The sequence below is a fragment of the Rhea americana genome, unplaced genomic scaffold, assembly GCF_003343005.1.
Source record: "Rhea americana isolate MKP2758 unplaced genomic scaffold, rheAme1 scaffold_27, whole genome shotgun sequence".
Lineage (NCBI taxonomy): Eukaryota > Metazoa > Chordata > Aves > Rheiformes > Rheidae > Rhea > Rhea americana.
In genome coordinates this window covers 6,891,009-6,905,014 of record NW_028186390.1, presented here as the reverse complement: position 1 = coordinate 6,905,014, position 14,006 = coordinate 6,891,009, and the positions used below count along the sequence as shown (strand labels likewise).

Here is a 14,006-nt window from a genome sequence, read left to right as displayed (position 1 = left end):
CATGCTATAGCTAAGCCAGACTTCTCAGGTCTGAAGTCAGCATCATGCTAGTTTATGTTGGGGAATCCTCTTTCCTGCCCTGCCCTGTCCATCATGAATCCCCTTCAGAGCTGATTTTTGCTCTGCTGAACAAAGAGCGGAGCTGTGTTGTCGTAAGCTAGCACAGAGCAACCTGCATTTGCTGGAGAGGCAGCAGCCAGGCTTCTACAGGCAGCCACCTCTGGGAGGCATGAGGCTGCTGCCTTTGCCCAGCCAAGTTCTGACCTCCCAACCTTGTTAGGCAATCTCTGAGGCTGCCAGGTTTGAAGATGGAGCATGAGACAGTTGTGTGGGCTTATCTTCCTCATGCAGTAAAGCAAACTTTGACAGAAGAAAAAACTTTGTCAGAGAAGTAGAGTCTGAGAACTACCTTCTCTGCCCTCTTCCTCCCCTCTCCAGGCTCATGTTTGAAGGRAAGGGTGTTTGAGCAGCTGAAGAGTGACAGTGCCGCTGGAAGTGCTGTACCAAGGGCAGAAATACCTGTGCTACGTTCTAGTTCTCTGCCCACCCAAGTTGCTGCTTCATGACTCAGTGTGTGTCATTTAGCTTGGACACTGTGCATCTTCTCTATCATGTCACATTGCAAGTCTACAGATGAGGCTATAGACTCCACAGAGGCAGAGAAACTGCCACAAGGTGCACTGAAGTGGACAAAGCAGCACATGAAACAGGAAAGACCAACAACTCCACAAGGCTCTCCCATGGGTAAGTAAGTCCCCCATGCTCACCACCTCTTGAAGCAGAAAGAAAGAAGCGTTGCACTGATCCAGGGAGCAGGACTACAGAAGCAAGCCAGCAAGGCAGAGCAATAAACTTTCAGTAATGAAGCTTATGAAATGATGCATAACCTGAGAAGCTTTTAGCCAGTAGCCAAGAAGAGTTGTTCTTATTCCCAGAGGAGAAGAGAAAATGCCTACTGTCATTTCCCAGACGGCTAGGAAGGAAACAGGAGGCTGCACGCCTCCACATTATTTATACTTAATTTTCTATGACAATATTCAATTCAGTGTAAATGTGGATTTGTCATGGGGGCTAGGGGGAGGGGTGCTTCTAAGCCTACCTCTTGAACCTCTGCCAGGGATGTTTCCATCTAATTGCTACTTCTGCTTCACTGCAGTAGCAGAAAGTGAAAGCGAGATCTTCTCTCCTATCCTCCCTTCCAACTCCTCCAAAGAAAAGAATAATAATTTGTTTCCTGTCCATAGAACAGCCAAATTTGTGAGCATACTGATATGTTAGCAAGCAATAAGCAAAGCTGTAAGACTATGACTGCTTAACATCCAAGTGTCTGTCAGTGTTAGGCCCTTATTTGTAAGCTTCATTCAGAACAAAACAGATCTTTAGTACTAGCCACTTCTGGCCTCTGAAGTTTGGCATTAAGCACTGCTTTCACAGCTTTTTTAAMCCCTAGAACACTGCAAGATGATCATGACCTTCAAACTTCCCATCTTATCACAATTAAATGAAGATCCTTCCCCAGTGTAGTGCTGCAGGGGACATGTTTACTCTTACTCCTGACAAAAAAAATTAAAAATTAAATTAAAAAAAAAAACTTTACCAAAAGTACAACTTGAAAACAGTCTCAGAAGGTAGTTAGATCTGTCCACAAAAAGATGTCTCAACTGTGGACAGGATATACAGCTTGCAAACCAGATCCCCTGCCACAGCTTATTTTGCAATGTTAATAAACTTTTACAAGCAATCATTAACTACTCTCTGAAGGAAGCACAGCTCTGACCCAAGCCCAGATAGGGTGCCAGGCAGTGTCATAACTTGATAATTTGTGCATTTTAAGGACAAAAGGGATTAATGTACTCATCTGCATGGCCTTCTCTGTGCTTATTCCCACTTCCCGTTTAATAAAAACACTTAGCACAGGTCTGCTTCATGTGCACCAGCAGCTTAACAATGGTTAGCCTCAGTTCCTCTGTAATAATTTTTCTTTTGAAAGACCCATCAGCCAAATAACTCCCTGAACCACAAAACCAGCACGATCTTGATCAGACAGGCAGTAGTTACAGCTGCAAGAAAATAAGTATGTGTCTGTTCCTAGCGTTCAGCTCTCTCTCTATTTACAGGTAGACCCAATCCCCCACCCACAGTTCAAATAAAGAAAGAGCTAAGCAACCAGAAGCATCCTCCCAGTCATAAAACAGGTCTCCCTGTGATGAACTGCCCAGAATTAATATATCCCTGCAGCAGAAGCCTTTTGCCAATGCTCTTTGAACTATAATGGAACATCTGTTGACAATCTCCTGCAGGGTAGCTTCTCCCCTCCCCAGTTTTAATCCTAACTCCCTTAGAAGTACTTTTGTTCTGAAATTAGATACATTAGTTGCCACAGGATGACTCTCACAGGCTCCAGAGTGTTTCCTTTCACACTGGTCTTTTCTGGGGGCTGTAGACAGGGGGTAAGCAGACAGCTATTTTTGGTATTTTTTTTTTTGAAAACTTGTTCTTACGTCAGAATCACAGAAACTCTGGATGCTAAATTACAGGTTCTGCTTGGAACAAGACAAGGCTCTTGGGTTCCGGAACACATCTTTCAGCTATATTTAAACAATTCATTTCATTCAAAGAAGGATTTTACTAGGACAATTGCAAAACTAGCAAAGTTTTGCTCCATATGAATCCTATGCTTTCTGATCACAGAGATCAAGCCACTAACCTGATCAGTGCTTACACTTTGCAACTGGTAAGATTGGGGGCAGGATAAGAGTTGTCACTACTTTTTTAAAGGATCTCAGACCTGTAGGTGATAGGCAATCATGCCAAGTGTTATTTGTGGCTGGCTGGCAGAAAGGGAACCTGTCTTTTTTGAAAAGGGCTGTGAAAAGCATTGGGAAAACAGCCCCCTTTGTTTTACAGAGCCTAACAATAAGAAAACCTTTGTGGCCCCTGCTGGGTGATGGAGATTTGTTCACTTGCATCCTGCTCAGTCTGCTTCTTGGATGCATCAAGTCCCATTCCAGCCCAGCTTCAGTCAGGCCATGCCACCCAAGCAGGCTTTTAATTCCAACCATGACCTGGTAATGGCAGTTCACACATTCAGGTCCTCTCTAAGAAGCAGAGTTGAACTCTGGGAAACAGCTGTTCCTCAGAGAGGAGAAACTAACTGATCTCAGACTGATCTTCAAAGCAAAAGCCACAGCGCACACAGCTGAATGCGATGAAGGTCACAGGAGCAGCCTCGCCCACTCTGTACAACCTTGATCTGTGCTCAAGACCCTACTTGATGGCTGTTGCTGGTACTCTCAGATTAGTGCCACAAGACATTCTCTGCCTGCTTTACAAACCAGTTCTAGCCAAGCTCTTCTATGCTCCCTTTACAGTAGCCCAGGCTGTGCCATATCTCAGTGTCCTTTATGTTGACTGAGAAGCTGGCAGAAAAAGGAATGCCAAAGACCTATCTCCTGCACCATCCCATCTGCTCGTACTGAAATCAGTACCATTCATTCACCTCTTCCGTCACGAGCCAGTGAATCTAAAATCAAGTCGCTCTCAGAGGAAAGTGTCTATGAAAAAGTCCAAACGATATTACAAAATTTCAAAAGGCCATTTTTCTGCCACTACGGCCACTTTCTTCTTATACAAGAAGACACAAACTTGACCACCTCCCCTTTATGGTGATCATGGGACTCTGTTGAAAAAACACCTTTCTTAGTCTATTCTGAGCCCCAAAAGAGGAAGCAATTTACCAACACCTAGCAAGTCAGCTGCTCCATATTGGGTCTTTTCAAACAGAGCAAACTTATGATCAGTCAATATCTGATCTGTTCTTGCTATGGACTGTCTCCCCAAATGGCACAATCTAAGCTCAGCTATGCATACCAGAGCTTTAGCTAATTAGGAGTTTAAACAAGACTCAATGTAACCCAAAACCTGCAATAGATTTTCAGGAAAAAAATCTGAAGTTATCCATAGAGACAACAGACAAAACAGTCTCAATTTGTTCCAGTCCAGCAAGTGACAGCTCAGAAGCCAGAATCATACATCCCATCCTATGCCAAGGTAGAGGGCTGAAGCAAAAGGCTGCTTTTTCACAGGAAGTCTGTGAGCTTGGGAAACGCCCAGTTGCAGGCAAGCTCCACAGCATCTCTCAATTTGCAAGCTGGCAAGCAACTGCAAAAGCTGATCAAGGCACCACAAATCATGCCCTCCACCATCATCTGTCACCTGGAATCAAAGAAGAGGATACACAGAGCCCTGTTGGATACACAGAGCCCTGTTGTAAATGTGTATGGTGTAGGCCTAAGCAAGATAGCAAGTGATGATAACCAACAGTTAAGTCTCAGGCAAAGTATGGGAGACTGAATAACTGATACCAAGATGACTACTTCCCTTCCTGGAATTGCCTCCCTTGGGTCAGTCCAACACCTTATAGCTCCCTGTTCTGGTAAACCCAGGTAACTGACCAAGTCCAGAAGAAGAATTTGCCCTCCCAGTGAAGTAAATATCCTTTCCACCTTTTATTTGCTCCCTATGGTAAAGTGGGCTTCCTTTGGTCGAGCATTAAAGGTCACTCAGATGGAGTTCAGGCAGACTGTCAGACAGGTCACTGTTGAGGTCATCATCTGCATCTAGCATATCTCCAGCCTCTTCTGCAGCATTACTCTCCTCCAGCTCAAAACACAGCGCGGAGATATCTTTAGTATCTACAGCAACAGAAAAGGGAATTAGTCTTCTCCAAACCCCTTACTCCATGAGCCAGTCCAAAGAATGAATGGCAGCTTATGCCTAGCCCCTCCAGCACTATTGATCTGAGTGTGGACTGAAGTCCATATCAAACTCCAATAACAAACATCCTCACTCATCTTCTACTGAAGCAGAGAGACACAAGCAAGCATCCTCACAGACTATGAAAGTTCAAGTGAAAACAGGTGCCAGTATAAATGAATCATGGTCCTGACTATCCCAGCAAGCTGCCAGCACTGCTACGGGGTGTCTCTGCTGTAGTATCAATCAGGGTTTCTGATACTACTGTGATATACATATTTACTATTAATACTAAGTAAAAGGTAAACTAGGTTACTCCTATTAAATGAGGCATACTGCTTGATACTGAGCTTTGCCAATCAAATGTTAAGAGTCCATACCTGGCACATGCCTCAGAATAAATACTTAAGAGAAGAACTTAACCCCTTGATGGGTATGGAGGTTGCTTAGGCAATGTCCTAACAATAACCTAACGTGTTACAACTGCACCTACAAAGCAGTTAATTGTAGGAGGTTTGCTAGTAAAGCATGAATTAGCAGGATTAACAAACTGGAAAAACAGAATACAAGGCAGTTTAATATGCCTCACAGTCCCCATTCACAAGAATCTTAAGCATCTTACTAAAATAGGACAGGAATTTCTTTCAAAGTAATATTAACCCCTTTGTTCCTGATTTCCCTCCTTGTTAATAAAAATACAAAGGGGTTTTATAACCTAAAAGCAGSCACAAGTCCAAAAGGATAGAGGTTAGGAGATGAACCTTCTTGAAATCAGCAATTTTCCCCTTCCTAATCCCACTGGCTGTGTGTCAAGAACCAAAACAAAAAATGGAGCCACATTAAAAAGTGGTATCTTGGCACTGGCAGGGGAAGTGATAAGCATCACAATTGGCCCTCACATGCAGCTTTATATTACCCATACTGTAGATGGGGAGGGAGGATGAAAGAACAGACAGGCATACACATGTTGCTCCTGCCCTCAGCATAGCAATAGTACTCTCAGAACAAAGTTTTAGCCATGGCTCAAGTGTCTACTACTCCAAATCGTATTGCCCTTCCACCTCTAGATGCCTAATATTCAGCTCTATCAGTAAAACTGGGCACAAGTACCTCTAATCAAATTATCAGTATTATCTCTATGGGGTATATAAGTGGTGCATGTCAACAAGTTCTCTAAAACTCTATTACAATCTGCATTCCTGTGGCAAACCCAGCTAGACTCTTTCAGATCTTGAGGGCACAGGAATCAGCCAAATTTCACTCACCTTCAGGCACCTTGATCTCTGTGGTGCTGGAAAGCTCATCAGAGCTCAAGTCTTTGAGGCTGAGCTCTGAGGTGGAATCTTCACCTGAGGATGGAGAAAAACTCACTGCTTCTCTCAGTAAGCTCTTGCTTTTCTCTAGAACAAATGAAACAAGTATCAGGGTAGGTTGAAAGTTCATGGATGAAGCTGCTGAACCTAAGCCTTCACTGTCTACATTTTGTGATGCCTCTTACCACTTAGGGAAACTGTTGCTATTCTGATTTAATGGCATTTTACTCTTTCTCGCATGAGTATAAGTGATGACACAAGGCGGCAGACAATAGCTCCCAGGATACACAAACCTAGGCAGGAGAACATATTGGCAAAAAATGTTCAGGCACTGGATTTCACCTGTCTTTAGCACCAATGGCTCTACAGTCTACTCCAAATCAGCAGGATTATAACAGAGGCTGGCCCAGCACATTTCTGCTCAAAGCCACAGTCACAAGCCCAAAACCTTCCACAACAGGAGGCAGTCTATTCTGGAAAGGTAAAACAGCACACTGGACCAGATCACAAGATCTCTAAAGCAAAGGGAGGCTAGAAGACCATGTCCAGAGCATTAGTAACACAGGAGCTATTCCTCACTTACTCCAATCAACTCTGTCCTCCTCTAACGGCTCAGTAGATGGCATCTCCTTCAAGGACAGACTTTTCACTTGATCTTTTAGGTCAGCGACTGTAGATCTGATTGAAGCAAAAGGATAACAMTAACAGTTCCATAAGCTTGGCACTGTGTGCAAGAATAGCAACAGTTATTGGGGGAGGGGGAGAGGGTGGGAATGAGGTGGCAACAACTTTGACAGGTTTCTGACAAATCCTTGCCACACAGCAACAGAAGGCAGTTCTGCTGAGCAACTCAGTTGTGTGTTCAGGAGATGAATTGTCTGGCAACAGAAAGTTGTTATYTCTGTTGTGCCAGCACAAGTCTTTTTGCAGAAGCACTGTGAAACACACCAGGGCTCTGATCTCACTTAAAAAAAAGGAAAAAAAAAACAATAATGCACTTGTTAGAACCAGCTCGGCTCCCTGATCAGATTTACRGCATAGTCACACCAACAATTGTAGTGGCTGAAACTCAGGAGGCAAYGTACTGTGAGGCCAATGTAGGAGAGAACAGAGGGGTGGGACTATTTTAAGCCGACATTGACAGCACAGACCCATCTCATGAAATCACAGCTTGACAGAAGGTCAGAGAGTGATATAACAGGGCCAGGCCTGAGGCTTTTACAGAAAGGAATAGGGAATCAATATTTAATTACAGAACTGAAGCAAAGTTCCATTATTGGAAATGTCTCACCTAGTTGATACAATATTCTTTATCAAAGAAAACTTAATAACAGAGCTATGCTGACCTCCACACAGTTTTCACCAATACTTACCCACTAATAAAGACAGACATTAATATGCTTACAGGCAAGAGGGAGAAGGAGATCAGAAGAGCAGACAAGGAATATCCAAAGATATCCTTTAACTCCATTTCAGCTACCAATTGCCACAAGACTTCAAATAATTTATACGACCATTTCCATCAGGTTCCTGCCTAATGTAGGGCAATAATCCTTTAACAGGATCAGAAAAAGATTTCAAGAGCTTTGGATAGGAAGTAGAATGAAAATCCCTTACGTTGTACACAGGACAACGGTGTGCCTTGCTGATACTTATTTGCTATTCTGGAGAACACAGCAACTGAAAGGCCCTTTCTGTATACATACTTTATGAACAGACCAAATCATGCTGTAGCATATGCAACAAACATGAAGCATTAACCTGAGGGAGATGAATGGAAGTGCTGTGGTCTTCCTAAAAGAAATACCTAGAACACTCCAAAGACGCATCCCTGCCTTTCCCCAGAATACTGATGCATATTCTTTAGATACTGTTTTACGATAGCACAAGGCTGTATGGGAAAGAGCTGGAGGCAGTGACATGAAACCCCAGTTAAACCCCTATGACAGTTAGGACATCTGGCAGCTATCCCAGGGTAGCTGGGGCTGGATAGAAAAGGATACAATTAAAACAGAGCCAAAAAGATCTAAGGATCCTCAACAAGGAAACTCAGACGTCACTCTCTTCTCTCCAGGGAACAGGTCAGAGCCCTCAGGGGAGAAGCAAGGGCCAAGCTAAGCAGAGGTTACAGGCACAAGCAAAGCTAGTTCCCACCATGGAGCGTGGTGAGAAAGGAAAACGGGGGGGGGGGGGGGGGGCTGGGCAAGTTGGGAAAGCATTATAGAGTTCAGGCAATTCAAGTGAGCACCTCTTCATGGAGAAGCCAGAGACAGAAAGAAGTATCTGTTACTATTGCCATCATTTCAGCAAGGAGCAAGCAAGCTACTGTCTAACTAGCAACCAAAAGAGCATACAAAGTCTGCCACTGCCCTGACAGAAAGATTGGGTAGGAGACAGCAGCACTCCTAATTAAACAAAGTAGATGAGATGGCTCAGGGAAACAGTGATGTAATTCAAATCCTTTCAGCTTAGCTCCAAGGGCAGCCTAGAAGTGAACAGCAGGTACTCATTCACAACGCCCACACGCAATATGCTGAAGGTGCTAACTGTCAGGGTACAAACAGCTCCATCRGTAACAGATGCTGCCATTTCACTCCCTCCAGCAGCTGTCTCAGAGGGACTGAACACCTCGCCTGCACTTAGCAAGTGGTTCTCTCCAGGACAAGGCAAACAGTTGAGCCATACCTGCTTCAAGCTTTGCCAGTTCCAGATTTAAACGGAAGACCTGACCTCACAAAACTGACGATCTACTGCCTTCAGCATTAGCACTCCACAACACAAATACTCCATASCAGGCAGGTACAAAGAGCAGCATATGGAAAGCTCGCAAACAAGAACAGTTAGATGAGACATCAGTCTCCGGCATCTCTAAGCTTGCCAATACAAGCGCTGCAAGAGCTAGCTGCAAAAGTAACAGCTGTCCCCCTGGGGCTCTGAAAAGCAATCAGCCAGCGCCACCCTTCTGTAACCAGGTATCCCCTGGGAGTCCATGAGCTGCACTTGCCCCTGCAGCAGCTCTCATGTAGCATTCATAGACCTGGGCACCCCCAAAACTGCCCAGAGGTGCATGCCCTCTACCTGATGTGGCTGAGCTCCTGCTGGGTGCTCTGCATTTCCATCCTGGGTTGGTCTAAACTGTAAGATTGTTTTTTGTGGTTGCTCAACAGATCTTCCAACACCTGTGAGAAAGAGGGGACAATCACTTCCAAGAATTCCCTAGAGGTGGCTTCTAAACCAAAACAAAACCATTAAACCCTGTAGAAAAGCCTTGTCCAGAGGAGTCTGGAAAAACTGAGAAAAGTAGAAAGCTGGACATATAATATGTCCCCATCAGTGAACATATCACTTTTCCAGCAGCAAGGGTAAAGTTCTGTTTCTTTACAATCTTCTTGGTTCAGATCAYGACGACACCCTACTTGGCATCATCTGTCATCTCTTTTCCAGGCTAGCTCTTCTCAACAGCAATTAAAGTTTTGTTATAGATAGAGTGGTAGTGTTTTGCCCACAGCGCTCATCAGAGAATTTGAGAGCATGTGTCCACCTTCCCTTGAGAAGCAGATTACAAGCTCTGGCTGTGCAAGTATTCTTCTGTAGCATGAGGTTTCCAAAAAGACTGCAATATGCTGTTTATTGCAAAGAATACAATTCAATTGTTAGCTCTACTCTCATTTCAACCCCTACCCTACTAAAAAAAATCATCTACTTCATCCCAGCTGCAGTAGAACCTGTCTTATCAGCATACATACAAACTCTGATTTTCTTCCATTTATACAAGCTTTGAAGATAGCTTTCTTACTGCTCTCCATCATTTTACACTACAAGAGAAAAGCTTCTCCTTACTGTTTCAGCAAGCCTGTGAAACAGGAAAGGTGTCTGTACAGCACCTTGCACACCGGTTCTTTTCGTCAAGGTCTTAYGGTGATACTAAATAAAAATCCTTCCTCTTTTACAGGCTGCAATATCATTTTCAGCCTGGCTACTATTCATAGTAAAATCTCCATACATAAGCTTTAACACTTAGTTCTCCTCCACAGATCCTGCTCATTCCAGTACCAAGTCCGCCACAGGCCATCAAAACATCCAATGCCRGATTTTGGATGAAAGAGGTACAACTATAAAGCAGCATACCGTGCAGTATYGACTTTGAGTTCTCTTCATTTCATCAGTTGCAGACATCTGGTTCAATAGCTCTTCCTCTTGTTGATCTATATAAGAAAACCARCTTGTCATCACAAAGAGAGAAAAATGGCTAAACTACATCCCACACCTGATTTTCCCTCTCTCTATTACCAGACAAAACCTTTCAGAAATATATGTACCCACAGCTCTCCCAAGGCAAAGGATGGATTCAGAGGTTCAGGCAAGCTCAATGCATGTTCTCCTCCCACAGCTCTCCCATGGCATAGCATGCGGTCACCACTAGCCAGCCCTTTATATCCATCTTTATTTTTGTTTCAGCACTAACTGTTCACCAGTATTCCCAGCTTCATTCTACTGAACAGAGACCCTCAACTATAACAAACACTACAGTGCTTCCCACTGGGGCTGTTTCTGCTAGACCACTTRGGCAGTAACTTGCTGAGTAACTTGCTCAGGATGAGAGTTCAGAGCACTGCAAGGAGCAGAACACAACAACACTCACTGACTTTACGCTTCAGCTGCTCCAATTCTTTCCTCAGGTAGACATAATCTTGCCACAGTAGTTTTTCACTGCTTAAAAAAGGAAAAAAGTTACACTTTTTCCTCCTGTATTTCTTCTGCACCAGCCCTGAACTTGCAAAGGTCCTAGCACTGACCTCTCTCTCATTTCTCYAGGACAGTTGGCGCAGGGATGTAAATGGGATTCACGGTCTCCATGGGGCTGATGAAACACTTTCTGTTGATGTTTATGGTGTTCATTTTTCAGTTCATCTATCCTCCTTAGCAAGGTCTCCAAGTTACTGAAAGAGCTGTTCTGTAGTCGTTGAACATCCTCTGTAGCAGCAAATGAGAAAAGCAGGAGGTGTAAAGGTCTCAACTTTCAGTTGCTGGGACAGAAGGTATAAGAATAAGATGAAATAACAATGGTTAGAGCAAAGGACTTCTCACAAGGACATCTGAATCTAGATCAAGCTTGGTCAYGGCCCTCCAAGAAACCACTTCAACTTTGTATTTCCCACTGTCCATTTTCTTTCCTGGGAAGCAAAGCTACTTCTCACGTTTTTGGATCACTAAAGAAAAGGCAAAGGAAGAAATGACAAATTCAAAAAGTTCTTTCTGCCTAGTATTGAACAGTCTGTTCTCTCCTGTTCAGCAGGGAGATGGAACTATACTGTGCCACATTTGATAGCTCCACTCACAGCTTGTTGTTTCTTCAACAGGACCCAAACACAAGTSATCAGTGTAAGAGGTTTCTGTGATCATCCTATAGTGCTTCAATTCAAGTCCCTTTATCTTCACTACCTTCCAGGTTATTGATCCGCTGCTGCTGGAACTCTTTCTCTTGCTTCAGTCGATTCACAGACTGAGTGAGCAATTCGATGATCTGAGTAGAAGAGCAAGAATAGATTTTGTATGAGAATAATTTAGACTGGGGAAAAAAAAGAAGTTAACAAGTTGATTCAACTTCAGATGCTGGAAACATAGGGAAGCCTGGAAAGAAAAAAATAATATCTGAATACAATAGATGGGATTCTTCTGTCCTCCCCTTACAGAGGGGATGGATACAATGAGAAACAAGTCTTGGGGTTCTAGAAGACGTGGGGAAACTCCACAAAGAAGAAAGTCTGCACATACAAAGTAGTTCTGTCCCCAAGACAGATCTGATGTCCCAGCACTTCATAAAGCTGAGGATCAACAGTTGGAGAAAGCTACACAAGAACTAGCTATAAAGATTAAGATAAGCTGCTATAAAGATTATGATAAGGTGATCCAAATTTGAGATTGCAAATCATCATAGCAACTGTGCTGGCAGGGAATGGGGAAGCTGCAAAGAACGCATACTTTTAGCCCAAGAAGGAGAAAGGATCATCAACATAAAAGTCTTCCTAACTATTTTTGTGAGCTGTGTCCACCCACACAGGAAGGTGTGGCTTTCAAACACAGTATGATGAAAGAAAAATACGCACAATACAAAGTATTATAGGATGCACAGGCACATGGTACAATTATGCTAAGAAAATTCATTTTTAACGGAGGCARTCTCACTAGAAGCTTAAATTACCTTGGTTTGGGAATGTAGCTGACTGGTGATGGCTGCTAGCTTCTCTGCTGCCATGTTGCAGGGCGAGAGACCTATGCAGGTGGGACAGCGCTGCTGGGTTCCAAGCAAACGTTCATCAAACACAGTGTTCTCAGTGCTTATTTTGTCAAGCTGCAAATCTGCTAAGAGATCAAAAGTAACAGACATTACCAGGGGCTTCAAAGAAAGGAACCCACCTGGGTCCACCACATTGTTAAACTTGCCTCAGCTAGCATACAAGGCAGAGAACTTGGAAAAAGGCCAATRTGCAGGTTTAGAAACAGAAGTGAGATTCTTCCATATCCCCCCTTGAATGAAACAATCATATGGTCATTATTAGATAAGGCAGGTCTCCACTGAGATTATCAATCCAGTTACCAGTTAGAACAGTTTGAAAGAACCATCAACATGCTACGTGSGAACACTAGTAGCTTGGATGTCAGATCCTAGGCAGCAGCAGCTCTTGGGAAACACAAACAGAAAATTATCCATCCAAAACAACTACGTAAGGAACACCTGTGCAACAAAAGAGATTTGCCTTTATTTCTGAAATACTTTGGCTATGAAAGTTAGATATGCAGTTACCTTTAGAGGGGATATTGGTCATGTTGAGACGCTGCTGTAAAAAAGAAAAAGGAAAACAATTACTTGTTTGCTGAGAGGTGACAGCTGCAGCACAGGAAGGAGCAGTGGACATTTTATACGGCCTGCTTTGGAAACACGGCTTTAAATTCATGGCCAGAGGGATGCTAGCCTCAGAGGAGGAAATAAAAGCGGCTTCTCTGACTCATCCCAAAGCCCCACCTAACTCAGCGTCCTGCCTCGTACGACGCCCAGCAGCACTTGCCCAGGGAAGAGCGTGAGAAGGGGGCACACACGCACTTGGCACCCGCCCCGCGTGCGCTCGGCTCCTCTCGGGGACTCTCCGCTCCTCCTAGCCCCGAACAGGCACTGCACCGCCCTGCGACCCTCCAGCCCGCAGCACGCCCTGCAGCCGGGAGCCGCCCGGCTCCCGCTGTCTGTTCCGCGGGAGGCGCCAGGAGCCTCTGCGGCTGCCCGCGGCGGAGGGGGCAGGAACGGTSGCGGCCCCGCGGCGCACAGGCGCCCACGGGGCCCGCACTCGCCTTGGCCCGCGCCACGCCGCAGTCGGTCTCGGCCAGCAGCGAGCTGAGCCGCGCTTCCCAGCTCATGGCGCCGCCGGGCCGGACACCCAGGAGGGGAGCGGCGGGGCCCGGGGCGCAGCGGCCGCCTCGCGGGCTCCGAGCGGGCCCCACTGTCCGCGGGGCCTGCTGGGACGCGGAGTCCTCGCCGGGCGGGCGCGCGCGGCCGTGGGGCGGGCGCGCACTACAAATCCCATGGTGTCTTGCGCACGGAGCCGTCTCCTAGGAGACGTGGCGCGACGGTACCGGATGGCGCGGGGAAGTGTGTGCGGGGGGGGGGGGAAGCGGGGGTCCTCCTCCGCCTCCCGTGGTGCCCCGCGCGCAGCCGGGCGCGGGAAGGGGGGGCAGAACTACCTCTCCCGTGAGGCCCCGCGCGGCAGGCAGCATGGAGGCGCACGTGGCGGAGCAGCTGCGCGGCGCCTTGGGGCCGCTCGGCTTCGAGGCGCACGCCTTCAAGGTACTGGCGTCCCGCGGGCCCGCCGTGACGCCGTGCGCCATGACGTCACCCGGCGGCTGCCGTGGAATGCTGGGGAGGGAGCCCGGGGCAGGCGGGGCGGC

The 14,006-nt window shown here is 45.7% G+C and overlaps 2 protein-coding genes across 5 annotated transcripts in view; one reads left to right on the top strand and one right to left on the bottom strand.

Moving 5' to 3' along the window:
• Positions 1-4,484: 4,484 nt before the first annotated feature.
• Positions 4,485-13,597, bottom strand: CCDC159 (coiled-coil domain containing 159). Of its 4 annotated transcripts, none has more exons than XM_085308131.1 (11): positions 13,413-13,597; positions 12,874-12,907; positions 12,271-12,431; positions 11,511-11,592; positions 10,865-11,042; positions 10,711-10,778; positions 10,197-10,273; positions 9,147-9,247; positions 6,652-6,746; positions 6,021-6,155; positions 4,485-4,694 (listed from the first exon to the last, which is right to left on the bottom strand). In XM_085308131.1, the coding sequence occupies exons 1-11, from the start codon at positions 13,476-13,478 to the stop codon at positions 4,552-4,554; spliced, it is 1,140 nt and encodes a 379-aa protein (XP_085164257.1). In that variant the 5' UTR covers positions 13,479-13,597; the 3' UTR covers positions 4,485-4,551. The 4 variants fall into 4 exon arrangements, with proteins under 4 accessions (XP_085164257.1, XP_085164258.1, XP_085164260.1 ...); XM_085308132.1 differs by having other exon boundaries at positions 10,711-10,781; positions 12,271-12,428; XM_085308134.1 differs by lacking the exon at positions 13,413-13,597 and adding an exon at positions 13,093-13,111 and having other exon boundaries at positions 10,711-10,781.
• A 234-nt stretch (positions 13,598-13,831) lies between these two features.
• The window catches only part of MMACHC (metabolism of cobalamin associated C), a 7,193-nt gene continuing 7,018 nt past the window's right edge, over positions 13,832-14,006 (top strand). The window contains exon 1 of the mRNA XM_085308138.1: positions 13,832-13,905. Within this exon, the coding sequence (XP_085164264.1) occupies positions 13,834-13,905 (72 nt within the window). The 5' untranslated portion in view covers positions 13,832-13,833. The remainder of the gene's footprint in view (positions 13,906-14,006) is intronic.